General features: G+C 53.5%; 2 protein-coding genes across 8 annotated transcripts in view; one reads left to right on the forward strand and one right to left on the reverse strand.

Annotated features, from left to right (window-relative positions):
• Window positions 1-19,780, reverse strand: part of LOC138647181 (RNA-binding protein 6-like) — a 61,022-nt gene extending 41,242 nt beyond the window's left edge. For 4 of the 7 annotated variants that reach the window (XM_069736005.1, XM_069736002.1, XM_069736004.1 and 1 more), the window contains exons 1-6: window positions 19,651-19,780; window positions 16,677-16,747; window positions 14,098-15,961; window positions 13,453-13,542; window positions 11,686-11,755; window positions 2,137-2,210 (exon numbers count right to left, since the gene is read on the reverse strand). In XM_069736005.1, coding sequence (XP_069592106.1) covers window positions 2,137-2,210; window positions 11,686-11,755; window positions 13,453-13,542; window positions 14,098-15,961; window positions 16,677-16,711 — 2,133 coding nt within the window. In that variant the 5' untranslated portion in view covers window positions 16,712-16,747; window positions 19,651-19,780. The remainder of the gene's footprint in view (window positions 1-2,136; window positions 2,211-11,685; window positions 11,756-13,452; window positions 13,543-14,097; window positions 15,962-16,676; window positions 16,748-19,650) is intronic. The other 3 variants (XM_069736006.1, XM_069736003.1, XM_069736001.1) reach the window with 1 other exon arrangement.
• Window positions 19,781-19,892: 112 nt separating this feature from the next.
• On the forward strand, window positions 19,893-23,701 carry MON1A (MON1 homolog A, secretory trafficking associated). Its single transcript, XM_069736015.1, has 5 exons — window positions 19,893-20,268; window positions 20,388-20,750; window positions 20,818-21,583; window positions 22,021-22,168; window positions 22,576-23,701. Exons 1-5 carry the CDS (start codon window positions 20,208-20,210, stop codon window positions 22,714-22,716), a joined length of 1,479 nt encoding a protein of 492 aa, XP_069592116.1. The 5' UTR covers window positions 19,893-20,207; the 3' UTR covers window positions 22,717-23,701.
• The last annotated feature ends 1,162 nt before the right edge of the window (window positions 23,702-24,863 follow it).

Genomic DNA, 24,863 nt, shown 5'->3' on the forward strand with positions numbered 1-24,863 from the left:
GACATTTTTATTAGTATTATTAGTTCCAGGACTCATCGCCTGTGTATTCGATGAGTGGTGGCAGCGCGTAAGAGCGGGTGTGTGGCCTGGTTCGGTCTGTGATTTATGCTCCCTTTACAGCATAGGACAGAGGTTGAATGCTGGATTGAGTGGGGAGATAGATTAACCCTTGCAGGCACAACCCCAAGTCACGTGTGAGAGCAGGCAAGTGACGAGTAAGTGACACCACGGAGTAGGGATCCGTGACAATTGGTGGCAACATGTTTTTATTATGTATACCCCTCCTCACATGTAAAGTGCCATTGAATAAATGGCGCTATGATAATAAATAATAATAATAATGCCACATTATGTCATTAGACGCCAAATCTAGTGGCTGCTGGAGCCTCAAGTGCAGGCCCCATGTAAGGCTGAGGGGCCGTTATCAGCACTCGACAATAGCAGCGGCAGGAGACCCCTCAGCGTGTGCAGCATTATATCAAGGACTTTCCTCTCCTCATTGTAAGTTACCGGGTGCAGCAACCCCACCGCTAAAAACATTCCCAGCAAAGCCACCGACGAGGCAAGGGGACAGCGGAGCAGCAGACGAGGGGAGGGGACAGCGGAGCAGCCGAGGAGGGGACAGCAGCAGCCGACGAGGGGACAGCAGAGCCGCCGACGAGGGGACAGCAGACCAGCCGACGAGGAGAAGGGACAGCGGAGAGTTATATACCGCATCCTCCCCTGGGCTATATACACAGGTTATATACCGCGTCCTCCGCTGGGCTATATACACAGGTTATATACCGCGTCCTCCGCTGGGCTATATACACAGGTTATATACCGCGTCCTCCGCTGGGATATATACACAGGTTATATACCGCGTCCTCCGCTGGGATATATACACAGGTTATATACCGCGTCCTCCGATGGGATATATACACAGGTTATATACCGCATCCTCCGCTGGGCTATATACACAGGTTATATACCGCATCCTCCGCTGGGCTATATACACAGGTTATATACCGCATTCTCCGCTGGGATATAGACACATTATATACCGTGTCCTGTGCTGGGCTATATACACAGGTTATATACCGTGTCCTGTGCTGGGCTATAGACACAGGTTATATACCGCGTCCTCCGCTCGACTATATACACAGGTTATATACCGCGTCCTCCGCTCGGCTATATACACAGGTTATATACCGCGACCTCTGCTGGGCTATATACACAGGTTATATACCGCGTCCTCTGCTGGGCTATATACACAGGTTATATACCGCATCCTCCGCTGGGCTATATACACAGGTTATATACCGCATCCTCCGCTGGGCTATATACACAGGTTATATACCGCATTCTCCGCTGGGATATAGACACATATTATATACCGTGTCCTGTGCTGGGCTATAGACACAGGTTATATACCGTGTCCTGTGCTGGGCTATATACACAGGTTATATACCGTGTCCTGTGCTGGGCTATAGACACAGGTTATATACCGTGTCCTGTGCTGGGCTATAGACACAGGTTATATACCGCGTCCTCCGCTCGACTATATACACAGGTTATATACCGCGTCCTCCGCTCGGCTATATACACAGGTTATATACCGCGACCTCTGCTGGGCTATAGACACAGGTTATATACCGTGTCCTGTGCTGGGCTATATACACAGGTTATATACCGTGTCCTGTGCTGGGCTATAGACACAGGTTATATACCGTGTCCTGTGCTGGGCTATAGACACAGGTTATATACCGCGTCATCCGCTCGACTATATACACAGGTTATATACCGCGTCCTCAGCTATATACACAGGTTATATACCGCGACCTCTGCTGGGCTATATACACAGGTTATATACCGCGTCCTCTGCTGGGCTATATACACAGGTTATATACCGCGTCCTCTGCTGGGATATATACACAGGTTATATACCGCATCCTCCGCTGGGCTATATATCACGTCCTCCGCTGGGCTATACACATTGGTTATATGCCGTGCAGATGTTCCCATAGTGTGTCAGGGGCAGGTAAATAGCTGCACCCTACAAACTAGCGGACCATCTACTGGGGCCATAGGAGACCCCGAGTTTCCCAGTCTCCCCTCCATCTTTCCAGGGCACCGCTGCACGGGTGGAGAAGTAACCTTGTTGGCTTCCATGCATCCGACGGCCTCTTCCACGAGGGAAAACTCCACGCAGACAGAGCCGGAGCTGTAACCTGGGGACAGCATGTGATAGACGGGATCTCAGTCAGTATTACATCCAGAAAAATGGCATTTACTTCCAGCCCCCCTCCCCCAAAATATACAGTGTTCTCCCCGACATACTGCACATAGAGTACAATGAGACGTGGAGGGAGTACCACCACCAGGACCACATTCACCCATCACATGAGTCTCAGCGTCCCCCCGTAATAACCCTACTGAACACACAGCCCCCGAGGAGCAGCGTCCATAGCATCATCCCCCAGCAGCGATGGGGTCACAAGACATGACTGGACAAGACGTCTCAGCCCATACATATACAGTCATGGCCGAAAGTGTTGGCACCCCTGAAACTGTTCCAGAAAATAAAGTATTTCTCCCAGATAATTATTACAATTCTCCAGGTTTGTTAATACTCCGGTTTATTTCCTTTGTGTTTATTGGAACACCACAAAAAAAAAAAAAAAAGAAAAGAAAAGCGTGAGCGACGAAAGAGACTCCATTTTGATTTATTAATTTCAGGCCCAATAGATTAACCACAGATCTCCCTTCACCCCTGAATTGTGCCTCCCACCCATGGGATAAGTACACGAATTCCCAAAAGAACAAGAACCTGCCATCTGGCCAGAGAATTAGAGGCCACGTGTTAATGAAGGCGAGGAGGAGCAGAGCTGGGAGCCCCGCATCAGTCAGCTATCAAGGGAAAGCGTTGACCGAGGGGCACCGACACCTAGAGATGAATTATGAGAGGTCCGATATACCACCAGAACCCTGGGAGCCCCCTGCACGCACCCCTGTGTCTCGTCTTTCTATAGGTGTCCCAGATACCGAGCTATCGAGACTGGCTCTCCAGAACTACTTAGCCGACCAGAGTTTGGACTCTCCGCATCGGTCCAGCCCCAACGAACCTGTTGAGACGTCAGTCGTTCCATTTGGACCTCCCACTAGGAAGTTATGACCCATCCTAGATATTGGGAATTATTTCAGCTAGGAGGTCAGGGGAGATTTCAGTCCAACTCAAAGGGGCAGTTGCGAATATGGGAGGGGGCGAACTAGGGGTTAAAAGCTAGCTACACACATTCAGCAAGTGTCATTGTTCTGCCACAGAACCGCGTCACGCGTGGAGACGGACCAGAAACTAAGAAGGTGCCTGTGGATACGAGAGCTTCCCTCCATCCACAAGTTATAAGAATGGTAACATGACACATACAGCTAACTGCCACCCCCAACCTGTACTCTCCCTTTATCTGTACCTCTGGATGTATTATCTGTATATTACCCTGTATAAATTTGTAGTTTCTAGTGCGCCTTTCATCAATTAAAATATCAATTAATCTTGGGCTGCTCTTTTGTCTCAAATCCGATTTCCCACGTCCGTGAGTCCGACTAGTCCTTATACGCTACCTAGGGTTGGTTTCTGACCCCATATAAGCTTGTTAACGGACTGGGCTTATATCTAACGAGGAACTGGTGGCAGTATACCATTCTGGTGTTATTATATATTCCCGGCCTGGGACTGGTGATATATATTGTAAGATTGTAGTAGCATCGGACGCAGTGAAGAGGCAGTGACCCACAAAGTTCCAAAACAAAAGTCTCTTTAATGTGTTTCCTCACAGCATTAAAGTCCAATTCACACAAATGCATATAACTTCAGTGTATATTATCAGTGTTCAGTTCACACCCGTATAGCAAGACATATCACATGGCTTTAGATTTACAGTCCCTAAACAGGCCGGAGCTCTCCTTGTCCAGTATCCCTGGGCGGCCGCACGCCATATTACAGTCTCCATACACACACACAGCCTCATATGTTCAGACACTACACACACCAGCCCCCTCCAACAAGTTCCCGTGGGTGTCCTCCATCGCTGTATCACAGTCTCTTTACTCACAAAACCGTACACAGCCCAGGATATCCTGCGGATAGCAGCAGGGCACCATATCCACCTGTTTGCAATCGTTACACATGCTAGTCCTCTTTCGGCACAGGACTGTCCACATCTGTCTTTCGGGCACAGGACTGTCCACATCCGAGACCAGTACCATAGACGACATGCATCGCTGTATTCGCTGCGGGTGCCAGGCTATTCAGCTGCCCTGGGTGCTGGCTTTGCTGGCCTGTGCCTCCATGCACTCAGCCAGCGCTCTGCAGGCCTCTGCTCTGCACACCAGCACATACCAGACTGACACTGACGTGAACCTCACACACCTGACACACTAATACCTCTTACTGCAGGGCTTTTAACACAAACCTGTGGCCTTCAGCCATATGGAAAACCCAGATCGGAAATCCATGACTGCATGCACAACCTGGGGAGAAGACACAGCGACCCTACCTGTGACATGAGTCACTGCCTCACAATATACACCGCCCTCACTGCCGAGTGCCCCGATAACCAGTATGTGACAGGGCAGCCTCTCTGGCGACTACATATCCTAGGTCAGTCAGTTCCCAAAGTGACCTGAGGCTAAGGGGGCGCCAGAGAGCTGTGACTGTGTAAGCTCCGCCAGATTGGTGACGGCAGGGGGATATCTATTTCCCAGCTCTTGTTCCTCGCAAAAGCCAAATTGGACATAATTTCACGCAAAACCCCAAAAATGAGAGATCTTCATGTTCCTTTGTCCACGGTGCACAACATAATCAAGACGTTTACAACCCATGGCACTGTAGCTAATCTCCCTGGACGTGGACGGCAGGGAAAAATTATTGAAAGGTTGTAATACCGCATAGTCTGAACGGTGGATAAGCAGCCCCAATCGAGGGCCAAAGAAATCCAAGCTGTCCTGTCGGCTCAGGGTGCATCACTGTCAACGTGAACTATCCGTTCACATGTGAATGAAATTAATCACTATGGCAGGAGACCCCGGAGGACCCCACTGCTGACAGTCATAAAAAAAGCTAGACTGCAGTCTGCCAAAATGGACGTAAGCCAAAATGCTTCTGGGAAAGTGTATTGTGGACAGATGAGACCAAGATTGAGCTTTTTGGTAAAGCACATCATTCTACGGTTTAAAAAAAAAAAAAAAAAACGGAATGAGGCCTACAAAGAAAAGAACACTGTACCTACAGTCAGATATGGTGGAGGGTCACCGATGTTTTGATGCCTCTGGCACTGGGGGCCCAGACTCTGTGCAAGGCATCACTAAACCTGGCGTTTACCAAAGGATTTTGGGTGGCAATGTAGTGCCCAGCGTCAGAAAGCTGAGTGTGTGCCCTAGGTCACGGGTCTACCAGCAGGACATTGACCCCCAAATAAACTTGAAGGCGGCCCCAGAAATGGATGGAAACAAAGCGCCGGAGGGTTCTGAAGTAGCACCAATGAGTGTGGATCTGAATCCCATAGATCCCCTGTGGAGAGATCTCACAAGGACTGTAGGGAGAAGATGAAATATGAGAGCGGGAGCAGATTGTAGGAAAAGTCCAAGAGCCTGGCAGAGAGGAGGAAGAAGCTGTGATGGTGATAGGGAGCGACTGATCGCAGAGGTTTATTCCACAGGACGTGCAGCCAAATATTGGGTGGAGGGTGTCAGCAATTTGGTCCGGACCATTTTTGTGGTTTTGTGAGAATTTATGTTCAATTTTACTTTTTTCAGTTTTTTTGTTGTGTTCCAAAACACATAAAGGAAACAAACCTGAGTAACAAACACGGGGAATTGTGATAATGTTCTGGAGGAAACACTTCATGTTCTGGAACAAATTCAAGGCTGACAACACTGACGGCCATGACTGTACATCACACACAGATGAGGGCTCAGTGTCTGCACAAGGGATAATCGGCTTCTCCATAACCAGGTACATGAGACGCACAAGAGCAGAGGGACCCCCGCCAGCCAACACCACAGGAGGGGACCCCCGCCAGCCAACACCACAGGAGGGGACCCCCGCCAGCCAACACCACAGGAGGGGACCTACACAAGGAGCTGCGTATGTAAAGAATCCTCATCTACTGCCCTGACATCAGGTCCTGCAGACATCTCAGATTTGAGGTTTATGGGGGGCACAGACAATATATTTCTCTGCAGATTATTGTAAGCTCCTGGCCGGACCACCACCTAAGGTACATGGGGGGGTCTTGTCATCTGTGAGGATAAGGATTGGGCAGTCCAGCATCGGGGGCAGTTGCTTATTCTGTTCTGCACAAAAAGGAAATGTAGATGCCTGTATGTACGCTGACAGCCATGGGGTATGGCTGGCACAGGTGTGTGTAGGTGTGTAGGTGTGTGTGTGTGTGTGTGTGTGTGTGTGTGTGTGTGTGTGTGTGTGTGTGTGTGTATGTATGTATACATATACATCTAGGGTAATATATGTGACTAGTGATAATGTAACATCTGTCCTGAAGGCAAGTCGCACCTAGGTGTTAATAGGTACTTCCTTGGGACTAGTAGAAATTCTGTCTCCATATCCCACCAGGAGGTCTGGCTAAGGCCAAGAACAAAGGAACACTTGACACCTCTGAGGTCTTGGAGGGGAGATGCTAAATTTCGGCCTGAGGTAATCTATCCCTGAGAACCTCTCCACAAGAGAAAATAATATATTCATTGGGGGCGCGGCCGTGGCCCAATCAAACAGGCAGCAGTTATGATATTGGCCTGAGGGGCCGGTCTAGAAACCTGACCTCAGACCAAAGTTATAAATTTAGGCTGCAGACAGAGAATTGTGTTCACATGTGAGGGCAGCCTGAGAAGCTGATGTGTTCCACCAACTCCATCCACGCCCCCCTCAGGAAGCAGAAAGCAAACTACCAGTTAGATGATTTCTGTAAGTTTTCTCCTGTTTATTTTGACACTGTTTTGCATAAGTTGTATGTCTTTTTATTATCATATTTTTATACCTTTTTCTTATTGTAAGCATTGAACCTTTTATTATTAAAGTGTAAAACTTTAACAAGTTGAACCTTGAATTTTCTAAAAGAATCCATAGCCTAAAGGTGTGTGAGCCTTATGAGTGCTAGACATATTTTTATTAGTATTATTACTTCCAGGACTCATCGCCTGTGTATTCGATGAGTGGTGGCAGCGCGTATGAGCGGGTGTGTGGCCTGGGTCGGTGTGTGATTTATGCTCCCATTACAGCATAGGACAGAGGTTGAATGCTGGATTGAGTGGGGAGATAGATTAACCCTTGCAGGCACAACCCCAAGTCACGTGAGAGCAGGCACGTGACAAATAAGTGACACCATGGAGAAGGGATCCGTGACAAGGCCGCCAAGGGGTATGGCCGGCACAGGCCGCCAAGGGGTATGGCCGGCACAGGCCGCCAGACATGCCAGTGTCTGAAGAGAACGCCCTCCAGATGAAGCCAAAGTTACTTCTTGGAGCTTGTAATGCAGCTAGTAGTGGGGCGATGTCGGGTGCCGACCGCTCCCTGGGCCCCAGAGACCTCGTGTGGGCAAAATCAATTATTAATGGCGACATCATCTCTTGACCCCGGTGAAGACCAGGAAAGCATCAGCACAGGACTGAAGTGTTACTACTACTGGTATTCTACACCATTACAAATCATATGTAATTAATCTGGAGGCAGGAGACTCCTTTAAAGTCATCTAAAATGTCAGGCTCAGATGTCATTGTAAAAGGGTACAAAGATGCAGAGGTAGGGGTCTGAAGACCCCTGTGATTACTTTGTAGGCTGGGGAGATATGAGAAGCCAGGAAGCAGAGCGCTCGGCTCCTGTATGAGCGGTGCATGGACTGAGCACAAACCGCCCCCCCTCCAGGAGCCGAGCACCCCGAGCGGTGCATGGGCTGAGCACAATCCGCCCCCCACCAGGAGCCGAGCGCCCCGAGCGGTGCATGGACTAAGCGCATACCGCACCCTGCCAGGAGCCGAGCATGTACTGAGGGCAAACCGCCCCCCACCAGGAGCCGAGCACCCCGAGCGGTGCATGGACTGAGCGCAAACCACCCCCCACCAGGAGCCGAGCACCCCGAGCGGTGCATAGACTGAGCGAAAACCGCCCCCCACCAGGAGCCGAGCACCCCGAGCGGTGCATGGACTGAGCGCAAACCACCCCCCACCAGGAGCCGAGTACCCCGAGCAGTGCATGGACTGAGCGCAAACCACCCCCTGCCAGGAGCCGAGCGCCCCGAGCGGTGCATGGACTGAGCGCAAACCGCCCCCCGCCAGGAGCCAAGTGCCCCAAGCGGTGCATGGACTGAGCGCATACCGCCCCCCCGCCAGGAGCCGAGCGGTGCATTGGACTGAGCATACCGCCCCCGCCAGAAGCCGAACACCCCAAGCGCCTCATGGACTGAGCGCATACAGCACCCCATGGACTGAGCGCATACAGCCCCCCGCCAGGAGCCGAGCACCACACACCTGACCGATCGTCTGAAGAACTGGATCCGGCTCCCAGGAATCTACAGTTCAGCTGTAAATATCTGGTGGCGGTGGTGTATCGTCCTCCTGGCCCCTCATCAGTTCCTGGATCACTTTGCCACCTGGCTTCCTTTATCTCCTGTGACATCCCCACCCTCATCATGGGTGATTTCAACATCCCCATTGCTTTTCCCCTCTCCCCTTCTCACCTTTTATCTGTAACCTCCTCTTTTGGCCTCTCTCATCATACTAACTCTCCAACGCATGAAGATGGAAACTCCCTCGACTTGGTCTTCTCCCGGCTTTGCTCAGTGCATGATTTCACAAACTCCCCTCTCCCGCTCTCTGACCACAACCTTCTTTCATTCTCTATCAAGAACTGCCATCCCGCTCAGGTCAACCCCACTTTCCACACTTATAGAAACATACCGGCCATTAATACCCAGAAACTTATGAAGAATTTGCAGTCCTCATTGGCCCCAATCTTCTCCATCTCATGTCCTGATTCTGCTCTGAAGCATTACAATGAAACCCTGCAAAGTGCTCTGGATGAAGCTGCTCCTCCTATACATAAAACAACTCGGCACAGACGGCGACAACCGTGGCACACGCTGCAAACACGTTTCCTGCAGCGGTGCTCCATGTGCGCCGAATGTCTGGAGAAAATCTAATCTACCCGAAGATTTCATCCATTATAAGTTCATGCTTAAAACATACAACTCTGCCCTTCACCTCTCCAAACAAACCTATTTCAACACCCTGATCACCTCGCTGTCCAATAACCCTAAATGTCTCTTTGACACGTTCCAGTCCCTACTCAACCCAAGAGAGCAGGCCCCAACCACAGATCTAGGCGCTGGCGATCTGGCCAATTACTTCAAAGAAAAAATTGACCACATTCGACAGGAAATCATCTCCCAATCTCTTCATACCATGCACTGTCCTCCCTCCCCCACTGCATCTAGTTCACTCTCTGACTTTGAAGCAGTTACAGAAGAAGAAGTAATCAGGCTCCTTGCATCTTCTCGCCCAACCACTTGCACCAGTGACCCCATTCCGTCACATCCCCTCCAGTCCCTTTCCCCGGCTGTCCCCTCTCACCTAACAAAAATATTCAACCTCTCTCTTTCTTCTGGTATCATTCCCTCCTCATTTAAGCATGCCATCATACAGCCATCACTAAAAACCCTCCCTCGATCAAAACTGTGCCGCTAACTATAGACCTGTCTCTAATCTTCCCTTCATCTCTCAACTCCTCGAACGCCTGGTCCACTCCTGTCTTATCCGCTATCTCTCAGATAACTCTCTTCTCGACCCTCTTCAATCTGGTTTCCGCTCTTTACACTCTACTGAAACTGCCCTCACTAAAGTCTCTAATGATCTACTAACAGCTAAATCTAATGGTCACTACTCCAGGCTAATTCTCTTAGATCTCTCCACAGCATTCGACACTGTGGATCACCAGCTCCTCCTCGCTATGCTCCGCTCCATCGGCCTCAAGGACACCGTTCTGTCCTGGTTCTCCTCCTATCTCTCTGACCGATCCTTCACTGTATGTTTTGCTGGTTCCTCCTCCTCTCACCTTCCCCTTACTGTTGGGGTTCCTCAAGGATCAGTCCTAGGCCCCCTCCTCTTCTCTTTGTATACTGCCCCTATTGGACAAACAATCAGTAGATTTGGTTTCCAGTACCATCTCTATGCTGACGACACCCAATTATACACCTCTTCTCCTGTTGTCACGCCGACCTTTTTAGAAAACACCAGTGATTGTCTTACCGCTGTCTCTAACATCATGTCCTCCCTCTCTCTGACACTGAAACTGTCAAAAACTGAACTCCTTGTGTTTTCTCCCACTACTAACCTACCTTTGCCTGACATTGCCATCTCCGTGTGCGGTTCCACCATTACTCCAAAGCAACATGCCCGCTGCCTTGGGGTCATACTTGATTCCGAGCTTTCATTCACCCCCTACATCCGATCATTGGCTCGCTCTTATCTGCATCTCAAAAACATTTCTAGAATTCGCCCTTTTCTTACTTTCGACTCTGCAAAAACTCTTACTGTTTCACTTATTCATCCCGTCTGGACTATTTTGTAACTCTCTACTAATCGGCCTCCCTCTTGCAAAACTCTCCCCGCTCCAATCTGTCCTGAATGCTGCAGCCAGGATCATATTCCTCACCAACCGTTACACCGATGCCTCTACCTTGTGCCAGTCATTACACTGGCTACCCATCCACTCCAGAATCCAGTACAAAACTACTACCCTCATCCACAAAGCACTCCATGGCTCAGCACCACCCTACATCTCCTCTCTGTTCTCAGTCTACCACCCTACCCGTGCCCTCCGCTCCGCTAATGACCTCAGGTTAGCATCCTCAATAATCAGAACCTCCCACTCCCGTCTCCAAGACTTTACACGTGCTGCGCCGATTCTTTGGAATGCACTACCCAGGTTAATACGATTAATCCCCAATCCCCACAGTTTTAAGTGTGCCCTAAAAACTCATCTGTTCAGACTGGCCTGCCATCTCAATGCATTAACCTAACGATCCCTGTGTGGCCCATTCAATATCTTTTACCATAACCAGGTTCCTCGCATCATGTTCTCATACACTTTATGCAGTATTAGCCCTCTGTGTCTGTACTGCTACATACTTAGGCAGATAACTGGTTCATGCAGCTTTACATGAACACCCGAGCCTTACACTATGGCCGGTCCGAATAACTAAAGCAATTGTTACCATCCACCTCTCGTGTCTCCCCTTTTCCTCATAGTTTGTAGCTTGCGAGCAGCAGGACCCTCATTCCTCCTGGTATCTGTTTTGAACTGTGATTATTGTTATGCTGTAATGTCTATTGTCTGTACAAGTCCCCTCTATAATTTGTAAAGCGCTGCGCAATATGTTGGCGCTATATAAATAAAATTATTATTATCTGTGAAGGTCAACGGCTAAAAAAAGTGACGGCCCCAGTTATATCTGTCACGAGGGCTCGAACCAATATCCTCCGGACCCCCAAAGAGGATGCCATGAAGGTCCAGTGTAAATCCCGGGCCGACAGCGGTGGTTTCCATCGGCCGGAGGTCAGGGGACACTATCACTATGGAGCTGCCGGTTGTCAAGACACAGAACTTGTGGGTCAATCATGACGTCAGACATCACTCACCTGGCATGTATCCGATGAGGTTCACTCCGTGTTCAGGCAGAGGCCGCGAGCCAGAGAGAGCGGAGAGGATCTGTGGAGGGAGAAACCATGAGAGGACGGGCACAATCCCACCATAGGGCTCCCTGCCCCCATCATACAGCTCAACTATAGGGCTCCTGCCCCCATCATACAGCTCATCTATAGGGCTCCTGCCCCATCATACAGCTCATCTATAGGGCTCCTGCCCCCATCATACAGCTCATCTATAGGGCTCCTGCCCCATCATACAGCTCATCTATAGGGCTCCTGCCCCCATCATACAGCTCATCTATAAGGCTCCTGCCCCCATCATACAGCTCATCTATAGGGCTCCCGCACCCATCATACAGCTCATCTATAGGGCTCCCTGCCCCCACCATACAGCTCATCTATAGGGCTCCTGCCCCATCATACAGCTCATCTATAGGGCTCCCGCACCCATCATACAGCTCATCTATAGGGCTCCCTGCCCCATCATACAGCTCATCTATAGGGCTCCTGCCCCCATCATACAGCTCATTTATAGGGCTCCTGCCCCCATCATACAACTCATCTATAGGGCTCCTGCCCCATCATACAGCTCATCTATAGGGCTCCTGCCCCCATCATACAGCTCATCTATAGGGCTCCTGCCCCCATCATACAGCTCATCTATAGGGCTCCTGCCCCATCATACAGCTCATCTATAGGGCTCCTGCCCCCATCATACAGCTCATCTATAGGGCTCCTGCCCCCATCATACAGCTCATCTATAGGGCTCCTGCCCCATCATACAGCTCATCTATAGGGCTCCTGCCCCCATCATACAGCTCATCTATAAGGCTCCTGCCCCCATCATACAGCTCATCTATAGGGCTCCCTGCCCCCATCATACAGCTCATCTATAGGGCTCCCTGCCCCCATCATACAGCTCATCTATAGGGCTCCCTGCCCCACCATACAGCTTATCTATAGGGCTCCCTGCCCCCATCATACAGCTCATCTATAGGGCTCCTGCCCCATCATACAGCTCATCTATAGGGCTCCTGCCCCCATCATACAGCTCATCTATAGGGCTCCCTGCCCCCATCATACAGCTCATCTATAGGGCTCCCTGCCCCACCATACAGCTTATCTATAGGGCTCCCTGCCCCCATCATACAGCTCATCTATAGGGCTCCTGCCCCATCATACAGCTCATCTATAGGGCTCCTGCCCCCATCATACAGCTCATCTATAGGGCTCCTGCCCCATCATACAGCTCATCTATAGGGCTCCTGCCCCATCATACAGCTCATCTATAGGGCTCCCGCACCCATCATACAGCTCATCTATAGGGCTCCTGCCCCCATCATACAGCTCATCTATAGAGCTCCTGCCCCATCTTACCCCTGATCTATAAAGATCTGCATCTGTAAAACGCGAGGCAGTGAATGCAGAGATGGGATTGGGGGCTCATGACAACAACTCGCAATAAGTGACCCCAGAAAACCCACAATTCCCAAGTTACCGCGACTCCACGATAACATGTGTGCTGGTGACTACGACATTGCTGCACAAGGGCCAGAGCATAATCCTAAATTTTGACCCATCCATTATACTTACCTCATTCTCACTAGTGGGGTCCTTCCTCAGGCATAAGCCACGATTGAGACCCCCGCACACCCCCGTCATGGGTAATCATGAACGGATCACCCACCATCTCAAACATTGACGATTATCAGCAGAACTGGCACATTGCACCCAGCGGACCCCGCTACCCAGACTTACATCTTCTCTAGAAGCTCCAGTTGGAAGACCGTCCAGCCATATTATCCTGGTAGCGCCGTCGGGGACAGCCGTCCGCCTGTAGTCTTTATCCTGTGGAGTGAAACAATGCATTAGATCAAACTCCAGTCAGCCATTACGTCTCCATCCACCATGCTGAACCTTTCTACATCTCTCATTACTGTACTAGTTCCCAGCTCTGAGCGACAGGTTAGACATAGGGGCAGCAGACCCGGGACCAGGGCCGCACACCCGGGACCAGGGCCGCACACCCGGGACCAGGGCCGCACACCCGGGACCAGGGCATTGAGGAGTCGGAGGTTTGGCTTACAGACTCCACAGCCCTGGTCGGTACCCTAATCCTCCCACTCCACAGCCCCGGTCACCACTGACATGGACATCATGTCCAGCAGATTCATCTCCTCTAAAAGCGGAGATTCTGAGATCAGGAACAGAACAGACATTTATGGGACATCCTGCACTGTACTACTGCCCCCAATGTGTTATAGAAGATAGGAGTCGCTCCATTTTATAGCAACTCTATAGCTCTGGTTACCGAACTCCACCCATCATCCCCAGTAGAGGTCCATGCGGCCCCCTTTTTTCACCTCTCTATATATACATGCACGGTCACCCTTGCCTCCGTACCTTACTTCCAGGCTGTGGGTCTTCACGCGTTTTTTTGTTGGAGCCATGGCCGACTCGTAGGTCGACATCATTGAAGGCCTTTTTCCTGTAGTCTGCGTCCTGCCGGCCCAGAAAATCCATGGAGGAAGGAGCTCCTGCTGACTTAACGCTGCTTGCAGCTGGGGCCGGGTTAGACGTTCTGGCTGCTTGTGGTTTCTGGGGTTCATGTGACCCCGCTGGCCCTTTGGTCTCATCACTGACATGTCCTTTCTCTTGCTGCAGCCTTAACTCCTTGGCTGCTAGTCTTAGGAAGTCAAAGAGCACAGTGTTCTGCAGATGGTCAGCTGAGGTGGGATTCTTCCCAGCCCGAAGGTCCTCGTCCTTCTGCACGAATTTACCTGTACGGAAGTCTTGATCTGATCCCCCCTGGGTGGGTTCCTTACTGCGGAGGTCTTGGTCACTAGGACAGGGCTCCTTGCTGTCTGCAGTGAGTCTCATCACCTTGCTCGGCCTCTCTTTGGCTTCTTGGGCTGGAGCTTCTGGCTTGGGCCGATCTCTGAAGTCTACGTCCAGTTTCCCGGGGAAGCTGCCCTTGTTTGCCTCGCTCGGTGCCTCCCTCTTCGCGGCAGACTGCGCCCGCTCCTGAACCACATTTACCTTGGACACAGGTGGCATCTGCGGTTTGTCGTAAGACAAGAATGGGATTACCTGCCCGGTGCTGGGGAGAGAGGCTAGCGCTAGATCTGGAGCGGCCATTACACTCTGGAGCGCCTCTGGATTTTTCACCGTCTTGGGCTGGTCTTGTGTCTTCATTGCACCTGCGCTCTTTTTCTCACTGGTCTCAGTGGCAGCAGCGAGCTCTTTGTCCCGATAGTCTGCATCGGCGCTCTTCTTGCCTCGGTAATCTGAGTCGACAGTCTTGACATCTCTGCAATCCCGGCCACGGTAGTCAGAATCGGATTTCTCGGTCTCCCGATAGTCGGCGTCTCTCCTCATCCCTGGCATCTTCAGGTCTCTATTATCATAGGCAGCCTGCGATGTTACGACGGTCTCCAGGGCCCCAGGTGCCACGCCGGCCGTCTCCTGCAGCACCGGGGCGCGCTGTGGATTCTCGCTGGTGTTATAATCCCCAGCCACCGAAGTGTGTGAGTAATCCACGACAACTCGCTCTCTGTAGTCCAAGCCTGGCTCTTGGTCCATGTAGCGCATGTCCACGTAGTTCGCGTCTGGCTTCCTGAACCGTAAGTCACGGTCCGCAGACTCTTGGTAAAGTGAAGGCGCAGACGTCTCCCTGTCCTGGCGCGCTCTCTGGGACATCTCTTGTCTCTGTTGCTGCTGTAGTAAGATGTCCAGCACAGACGTGACTCTCTGACGATTGTGCTCCAAGACCTCCTGCCGTCGGAGGTCTAGCTCTTCCTGCATTCGCCTCCTGGATTCCAGGCTCTCTCGCTCTCTATATAACGGAGGGGGTTGGAATCTCTCTCTGTAGGCGACGGTGGGGCCTTCCTCACATCTGTAGTCCACATCAGGTGGCCCTCTCTGAGCCCTCTCTCTATAGTCCATATCGGGGGCTAAGTGGGCCCTGAACTCGCTTTCTGGCTTGCCCACCTCCCTGTAGCGCATGTCCATCACCTCCTCTCCTCTGTAATCGTCATCCCTGTAGTCAGTGTTACTTCTCGCCCTCCAGAGATGTGGCTCCTCTTCCGGCATCGTGTCCTCTTCCCAGCGCCCATCCATGTCTCTGTGCATGACGGCAGATCCTGGGCTATCAAAGCGGGTGTTAGGAAGACATGGGCCACCCTGGAAGTGGAACGGATGACGTCCTCGCAGTCTCGGTTTGGAGCCTGGAGGTATTAGGGGTGGAATTGATTCTCCGAAGTGCCCCCTGTATGGAAAGAAAGGCCAGAACGTGCATTAAAAATAGTAAACAACGTTTTAGGGAGGAGGGGGTGGGGCAGTCAGCTGTATATATGATTATATGAGGGGGACGATAGTGGGACCATTGCCTCATCTGGACTGTACGGGGAGGGGCACCAAGACCTGATGCCTGTGTGAATGGTGCCGCAGTGTGAAGGAAGCACTGGACACAAGCTCACTACGGCCCCCGCACACTCTGATCGGACATCGTCAGTGTGTGACAAAGCACCATACATTGCATCAGTACAGGCCCCGGGCTCCATCACACGCTGTGTGGAGGGGGCTGGCTGCATCTCACCGCAGCTATGTCAGGACAGAAGTCACCAGCCAGAAGCGGAGCTCTTGTACAAAGGCCCAGAGGGGAGATCTGAATATTGGACCCCCACGAGCACGTTAGTACATTGTAGATGGGTGGTCTGATGAGAGTCACAGAAAGAAAAGGTGGAGAGAATGGCGCCACCTGGCTGTGACTATGTGGGTGGCAGAGCAAGGCGCTCTGGTGGAACGATGGCTTCCCATTGTATGGTCACGGTACCACGGATCACCCGACCAGTGCAGCCAATCACAGCCATTGCTTCACCAGAGCGGAGCGAGCCGAGGAGCGGTATTAATGCCTCAGCGTATGGGCCCCCGCTCCATCCTTGTACTGAACTCCTATAAGACAGTTGTATAAATGATCTCACCGGAATCTGGGTGTCTGCCGCGGGTCGTCCCACATCCTCCTGGTCTGAGGGTCCGTCTCCTGAAGGTGAATCTGCAGAGAAAACACGGACAGCTCAGCGGCCAATCAAAATCACCCGCGTCACATACAACATGGGCACTTGATCACATCCTGATAGGACCGCCACATCAGGCTCTGCCCACAAGTGTAGGACAAGAAGGCGGAGCCCAACAATCATAAAGGGAGCGGCACAATAACCCCTGGAGAAGCGAAACGCGCGTCGGGGCGCCGGTGTCTGTGTGTGGGGTTCCTTCACCACAGTATGGGTAAGCTCTATACTACCTTTATATTAGATATGGACTGATAAAGCTTTTATTTTCTTGTCTTCCAATATCATCCTGCATGACATACAAATAGAGGGACCGATTATCTGTGTCACTGGTCTGTACTATGATTTATGGCATCACGCCTTACAGGAGAATTCTCACACGAGTCATGGAAGTTCCGTACTATTCCTCGCTTTCCTGCCCCTCATGCCTGGGATTGCCCCCTCCCGAGCTTACTGCCCCTCACGCCCCGTGATTGCCCCCCCCGAGCTTATTGCCCCCCCACACCCTGTGATTGCCCCCTCCCGAGCTTATTGCCCCCCACACCCTGTGATTGCCCCCTCCCGAGCTTACTGCCCCCCACACCCTGTGATTGCCCCCACCCGAGCTTACTGCCCCTCACGCCCCATGATTGCCCCCTCCTGAGCTAACTGCCCATCACACCCTGCGATTGCCCCCTCCCGAGCTTATTGCCCCCCAGACCCTGTGATTGCCCCCTCCCGAGCTTATTGCCCCCCACGCCCTGTGATTGCCCCCTCCCGAGCTTATTGCCCCCCCGAGCTTACTGCCCCTCACAACCTGTGATTGCCCCCTCCCGAGCTTATTGCCCCCCACCCCCCGTGATTGCCCCCTCCCGAGCTTACTGCCCCTCACGCCCCATGATTGCCCCCTCCTGAGCTAACTGCCCCTCACACCGTGATTGCCCCCACCCAAGCTTACTGCCCTCACGCCCCGTGATTGCCCCCTCCCGAGCTTATTGCCCCCCCACACCCTGTGATTGCCCCCTCCCGAGCTTATTGCCCCCTCCCGAGCTTATTGCCCCCCCACACCCTGGGATTGCCCCCTCTCGAGCTTACTGCCCCTCACACCCTGTGATTGCCCCCACCCCCCATGATTGCCCCCACCCGAGCTTACTGCCCTCACGCCCCGTGATTGCCCCCTCCCGAGCTTATTGCCCCCCCACATCCTGTGATTGCCCCCTCCCGAGCTTATTGCCCCCCCTTACACCCTGGAATTGCCCCCTCCCGAGCTTACTGCCCCTCACGCCCCGTGACTGCCCCCTCCGAAGCTTATTGCCCACACACCCTGTGATTGCCCCCTCCCAAGCTTATTGCCCCCCCACACCCTGTGATTGCCCCCTCCCGAGCTTATTGCCCCCCACGCCCTGTGATTGCCCCCTCCCGAGCTTACTGCCCCTCACGCCCCATGATTGCCCCCTCCCGAGCTTATTGCCCCCCACACCCTGTGATTGCCCCCACCCGAGCTTATTGCCCCCCCACACCCTGTGATTGCCCCCTCATGAGCTTATTGCCCCCCACACCCTGTGATTGCCCCCACCCGAGCTTACTGCCCCTCACGCCCCATGATTGCCCCCTCCTGAGCTAACTGCCCCTCACACCCTGTGATTGCCCCCTCCCGAGCTTATTTCCCCCCACGCCCCATGAGTGCCCCCACCTGAGCCTGCTGCCCCTCATGCCCCATGAGTGCCCCCTCGAGCTTGCTGTCCCCCACGCTGTGATTGCCCCCTCCAGAGCTTACTGCCCCTCACACCCTGTGATTGCCCCCTCCTGAGCTTATTGCCCCCCACACCGTGATTGCCCCCTCCTGAGCTTATTGCCCCCCACACCCTGTGATTGCCCCCTCCTGAGCTTATTGCCCCCACACCCTGTGATTGCCCCCTCCTGAGCTTATTGCCCCCACACCCTGTGATTGCCCCCTCCTGAGCTTATTGCCCCCACACCCTGTGATTGCCCCCTCCTGAGCTTATTGCCCCCACACCGTGATTGCCCCCTCCTGAGCTTATTGCCCCCCACACCCTGTGATTGCCCCCTCCTGAGCTTATTGCCCCCACACCCTGTGATTGCCCCCTCCTGAGTTTATTGCCCCCACACCCTGTGATTGCCCCCTCCCGAGCTTATTGCCCCCACACCCTGTGATTGCCCCCTCCTGAGCTTATTGTCCCCCACACCCTGTGATTGCCCCCTCCTGAGCTTATTGCCCCCCACACCGTGATTGCCCCCTCCTGAGCTTATTGCCCCCCACACCCTGTGATTGCCCCCTCCTGAGCTTATTGCCCCCACACCCTGTGATTGCCCCCTCCTGAGTTTATTGCCCCCACACCCTGTGATTGCCCCCTCCCGAGCTTATTGCCCCCACACCCTGTGATTGCCCCCTCCTGAGCTTATTGCCCCCCACACCCTGTGATTGCCCCCTCCTGAGCTTATTGCCCCCCACACCGTGATTGCCCCCTCCTGAGCTTATTGCCCCCTCCTGAGCTTATTGCCCCCCACACCCTGTGATTGCCCCCTCCCGAGCGTTTTCTGGGCACCTTGCCCCTGACATTGGTCGCAGCACAGTAGAACCCACCGACCATTGATCTTTATATTGCCCCCTATAACCAGGTTTATGTCTTTGGGCCTTTTATGGTAATAATCGGAGGCCTGAGCTGAAGTCGCTGCCAAACCTGATGTTTGCTAAAAATGACAAAAAAAATCTAAATAAAACCTGCAAAACTGAGATGAGCAAATCCAAACATGGCGGCAGCCAGGAGGGGCGGAGCCTGTAATTATGTAACAGGACGAGCACTGCGGGGACCACAAGACCCAGCAACGCCAGGGACAGTGCTCCCAGCATCCTCTGCTCCCGGCCGATATTATCCGCCACGTTCACCTGGATATTGTGTGGTAGCACTACAAGTCCCAGCAGCCGCAGACCCGCACACGCACCGCTGTCCAGTCCACGCCGCGGCGCCTCAGCTCTTCTCCGTCCCTCTCACAAGAAGACAGCAGACACTTCCGCTCTGGAACGGAAATACGTCACTCGCCTCTCCCCGCGTTGCATCACGGGAACTGCAGTCTTCATGCTTCAAAAACAGCGTAAGCGGCCCGGTGTGGACTACAAGTCCCGAAGAGCAGCGCGCGCGGGATGCCGGGAAGTGTAGTCCAGCGGAGGAGACAGAGAGGCGCAGCGGAAGCGGAGACTATGAGGGCCGTGCGCGGCATGCTGGGAGTAGTAGTGCCCCTGCGGCTCTAGGTGGGCCGTACATTGTATAGTCTGCGGTTATAAGGGCTCTGTGTGTACTGTATGTCAAGCACTGGTGGCACCACAAGTCCCAGCCGACGACAGCCTGAGAGTGAACACCTGGGGTTGTGCTGGGACTTGTGGTGCTGTCTGCGGAGCCCAGTGTCCTTGGTTGTGGCACACACCGTCTCCCTGCGGTTTCTGTCATGGCGTCTGGCGAGCGGAGTGAGAGCCCAGCCCCCGCGCTGCTCCAGGGGCCGGAGCCGGGTGAGTGTCCGCAGCCCGGGCCGCCATGTCTGCCGCTGCCGCCATGTCTGCCGCTGCCGCCATGTCTGCCGCTGCCGCCATGTCTGCCGCCATGTCTGACGCTGCCGCTCTCTCCGCAGGGGCCGGCCAGGCCCGGATCGTCCACGCCCGGATCGTCCACGCCCGGATCGTCCACGCCCAGTCCTACGAGGACCTGACCGGAGAGGTGGAGGGCGACACGGAGAGCATGGAGGAGATCACGCATGACTTCAGTAAGCTGAGCACGCAGCTGAGCGTCAGCGGCCAGAGCCACGGGGACCCCGCCAGCCCAGCGGAGGACTGGTACCGGCAGCAGAAGCACGTGTTTGTCCTGAGCGAGGCCGGGAAGCCGGTGTATTCTCGCTTCCGGTCCGAGGAGGCGCTGTCCAGCACGGCTGGGGTCATGATGGCGCTCGTGTCCTTCCTGGAGACCGAGAAGAATGCCCTCCGCTCCATCCATGCAGGTGTGTGGGGGAGGGGCTCAACGTCACCGCCATCTTGCCTGTGTTACATGCCGCCTTCCTCCCGCAGATGGCTACACGGCGGTGTTTGTGCGGCGCTCCCCGCTGGTGCTGGTCTCGGTGTCGCACGCGCAGCAGTCGGAGCAGGAGATGGCGCAGGAGCTGCTCTACGTCTACTACCAGGTGGTCAGCCTGGTGACCGGGGCGCAGCTCCACCACCTGTTCCAGCAGCGGCCCAGCTACGACCTGCGGCGGCTGCTCTCCGGCTCCGAGCGCATCACGGACAACCTGCTGGCCGCCATGGACACGGACCCCAGCTTCCTCCTGGCCGCTGTGCGCTGCCTCCCTCTGCCCCCCGCCCTGCGGGACACGGCCACGTACTGTCTGCAGCAGGCCAAGGCCCGGAGCCTGGTGTTCTCCATCCTGATGTCCCAGCAGCAGCTGCTCACCCTGGTCCGGAGGAAGGACCACTATCTGCACCCCATCGACATCCACCTGCTCTTCAACCTGGTCACCTCCTCCAGCTCCTTCCGGGAGGGCGAGGCCTGGACACCCGTGTGCCTCCCAAAGTTCAACCCGTCCGGCTTCTTCCACACACACATCTCCTACCTGAGCCACGAGCCGGAGCTGCTCCTCCTGATGGTGTCCACCGACCGCGAGGACTTCTTCACCGCCTCCGACTGCAAGCGGAAGATTGTGGAGCGCCTGGAGAAGCGCGGGACCTGGGCGGCACTGACGGAGGCGCTGACCAACTCCCCGTACGACGCCGCACAGGTCGGGATCCCAGAACTCCGACACTTCCTCTACAAATCCAAGAGCTCAGGGCTCTTCACCAGGTGAGAAGGACGGAGATCAGCGGCGCCCAGTGTCGGGCTCTGCAGGATGTCACTGAATATTCGTCATCCTCCAGCTTTCTGATACTGTGACTCAAGATCTCTGCTTGCTGTGAACCCTGTCCTGACCTTGTTCTTCCTCTGCTGTGGGTTCGTTACAATGCATCAGTCTAGGCTATCCTCTGTGAGGCAAACAAGTTACCTGCCCTGAAACATTGTAACAAGCTATCGGCAGACTTGTGCCTCTGCCGTGGATCCAGGCTGACCATGGGCAGGACACAGTCAGGACAGGCTTCAGCCGCTGGGGTAAATATTCCAGTTCACTGACAGCAAGCAGAGGTGAAGCACAAAGTGTCAGGAGGCGCGGCGGAGACACACAAGTCAGAACCTCCATATTGATTGCTGGAGGTATTGGGTAAATGTTGCTGATGTCTCCGCAGTCCGGCGATGGCCGCTCCGTACAACACGGAGGGAGAACAGAAGCGCCTGGTGTCGCTGTACCAGCACCTGCACGGACGCGCCCACTGCAGCTCCCGCCCGCTCACCACCGTCTACCACATGGGGCCCCGAGAGAGCGTCCTGGCCTGGGTGAGTAGCAGCCACATCTGCTGAGCGCCCACTAGTGCAGCTTCACAAGACCATTTATGTCTCCATTTCTCAGTATGGTCGAGACCTCTGCTTGCTGTCAGTAAATGTAATTATTGAGGTTGAAAACAATGTCCTGGCTGTGTCCAACTGATCCATGGCTTCTTACAAGAGACGTTGAGACCCTGTAACCGGGATCGTTCCCACTCACTGACTGCAAGTAGAGATATTGAAAATGGTGGAGCATTATGAATTTCACGACCTGTGTGCCGACCTCTGCGGCCGCAGGCTCTGGCCTGCAGTAACATCCATGGCCGCCATGACACCTGCCACGTGGTTCACTGCACCCGGAGTCCTGCGTCTACATGGCGGCAGATGTGCGCATGTCTCACGCTCGTGTCTCTCCCCAGGTGACCGAGGCCTTCGAGCTCTACGTCTGTTTCAGCCCCCTGGGAAGCAAGTCGTCCGCCGTGAATGGCGTCTCCCGTCTCCTGCGCTGGATCCGCAAAGAGGAGGAAAAACTGTTCATCCTGAGCTCCCCCACATACTGACCCAAAAAGTGCAGCCTCCATCCACTGGCACCTCCATGTATGTGCTTGGACCCCGCACTAAGCAGCGGAGTCTCCGCAGAGTCCCTGCACCAAAAACCAAGCGGAGGAACCTCTGCAGGGACCCTGCGCCAAAAACAAACCAGAGGAACCTCTGCAGGGACCCTGCGCCAAAAAACCAAGCAGAGGAATCTCTGCAGGGACCCTGCGCCAAAAAACCAAGCGGAGGAACCTCTGCAGGGACCCTGCGCCAAAAAACCAAGCAGAGGAATCTCTGCAGGGACCCTGCGCCAAAAAAACAAGCAGAGGAATCTCTGCAGGGACCCTGCGCCAAAAAACAAGTTTCCACATGGACAGTTATAGTGACTGCATCTGATCCATCATCAGGGATTTCTGCTGTTCTGGATGCACAGACTTTATAAAGAACACTACATTATAACAGGTGCAGCAGTCTGTGTTCTGCCGCCATCGCTCTCCTGTCACTCTCCTATGAACACTGAGCAAAATGAGCAGCAGCATTGTTTGTACCCCTGCCTCATGTCACTTGTATTGTAATCTGACTGGAGTATAATATGTAACAGCAGAATAGCGAGTGCTGCTCTGGGGGATAAGACACAATGTAAAAGCAGAATAGTGAGTGCAGCTCTAGAGGTGACTGGAGAATAGATACAATGTAACAGCAGGCTAGTGAGGGCAGCTCTGGAGGATAAGATATGTAACAGCAGCATAGTGAGTCCAGCTCTGGAGAATAGATACGATGTAACAGCAGAATAGTGAGTGCATCTCTGGAGGATGAGACCGAATGTAATAGAAGACTAGTGAGTACAGCTTTGGAGGATAAGATATGTAACAGCAGAATAGTGAGTGCAGCTCTGGAGGTGACTGGAGAATAGATACAATGTAACAGCAGAATAGTGAGTGCAGCTCTGGAGGATAAGTCAATGTGGAATAATAAGCCTTTATCCATGAATATAACAAATTTACAAAATCTCTGCTTGCTGTCAGTCTATGGAAACCAGCGGCTGGGATAGATTTATCGTCCACATTCAGTGCAGACTCTCCTGGTTCTACGTTTTTCTGGATTTTCCAGGCAGCAATATTCATGATCGTGCATTAAATAGGGATCCAGTCACCAGATTCCTGCTCCTGATCTGAATAGTGATGGATCCTAGGTCCGGTGCGGCGTCACTTATTGTTTTACTTTCAGTTTTCATTAACCCCTGTGTATCACTGCTGCGCTGTCGTGGGGGCAGTGTCACAGCCGCCCGGTTATCGACGGAAGAAATTCGCCAACAATTGCAGCAGCCTGAGGAGTGGGGGGGCCAGCTGGGGCTGCTCATGGGCACGGCCTCTGGGGGCCAGCTGGGGCTGCTCGTGGGCATGGCCTGAGGGGGCCAGCTGGGGCTGCTCGTGGGCATGGCCTGTGGGGGCCAGCTGGGGCTGCTCGTGGGCATGGCCTGAGGGGGCCAGCTGGGGCTGCTCGTGGGCATGGCCTGAGGGGGCCAGCTGGGGCTGCTCGTGGGCATGGCCTGTGGGGGCCAGCTGGGGCTGCTTGTGGGCATGGCCTGTGGGGGCCAGCTGGGGCTGCTCGTGGGCATTGGCCTGTGGGGGCCAGCTGGGGCAACAGGAGAAACTTCCAGAGATTATCTAACTGGTAGTTGCTTTCTGCTCCCTGAGGGTAGGAAGAATGTAGATTGAATCACACCAGCTTCTCAGGCTGCCCCCATCATGTGAACACAATTCTCTGTCTGCAGCCTGAATTTATAACTTTGGTCTGAGGTCAGGTTTCTAGAGCGGCCTCCCAGGTTAATATCATAATTGCGGTCTGTTTGATTGGGCACGGCCGCTCTACTAATGAATATATATTGTGACCAGGTTCCCAGGAATACATCACCTCAGGCCGCAATTTAGCATCTCCCCTCCAAGACCTTAGAGGTGCCAAATGTTGCTTTTCTTCTTGGCCCTAGCTAGACCTCCTGGTGAGAGATGGAGACAGAATTTCTACTAGTCCCAAGGAAGTACCTATTAACACCTAGGTGCGACTTGCCTTCAGGACAGATGTTACATTATCACTAGTCACACATATAACCCTAGACATATGTCCCTACACACATATCTATATATATAATTGCCTAAGGGTTTTTCTGTCT

This window comes from Ranitomeya imitator, chromosome 8 (genome assembly GCF_032444005.1).
Source record: "Ranitomeya imitator isolate aRanImi1 chromosome 8, aRanImi1.pri, whole genome shotgun sequence".
Lineage (NCBI taxonomy): Eukaryota > Metazoa > Chordata > Amphibia > Anura > Dendrobatidae > Ranitomeya > Ranitomeya imitator.

Excerpts from the sequence above, each read along its gene's own strand:
- MON1A (XM_069736015.1), top strand. The coding sequence starts at position 20,208 with ATGGCGTCTGGCGAGCGGAGTGAGAGCCCAGCCCCCGCGCTGCTCCAG. Across the intron at positions 20,269-20,387 it reads GCTCCAGGGGCCGGAGCCGG|GGGCCGGCCAGGCCCGGATC; the intron begins GTGAGTGTCCGC and ends CTCTCTCCGCAG. Across the intron at positions 20,751-20,817 it reads CCTCCGCTCCATCCATGCAG|ATGGCTACACGGCGGTGTTT; the intron begins GTGTGTGGGGGA and ends TTCCTCCCGCAG.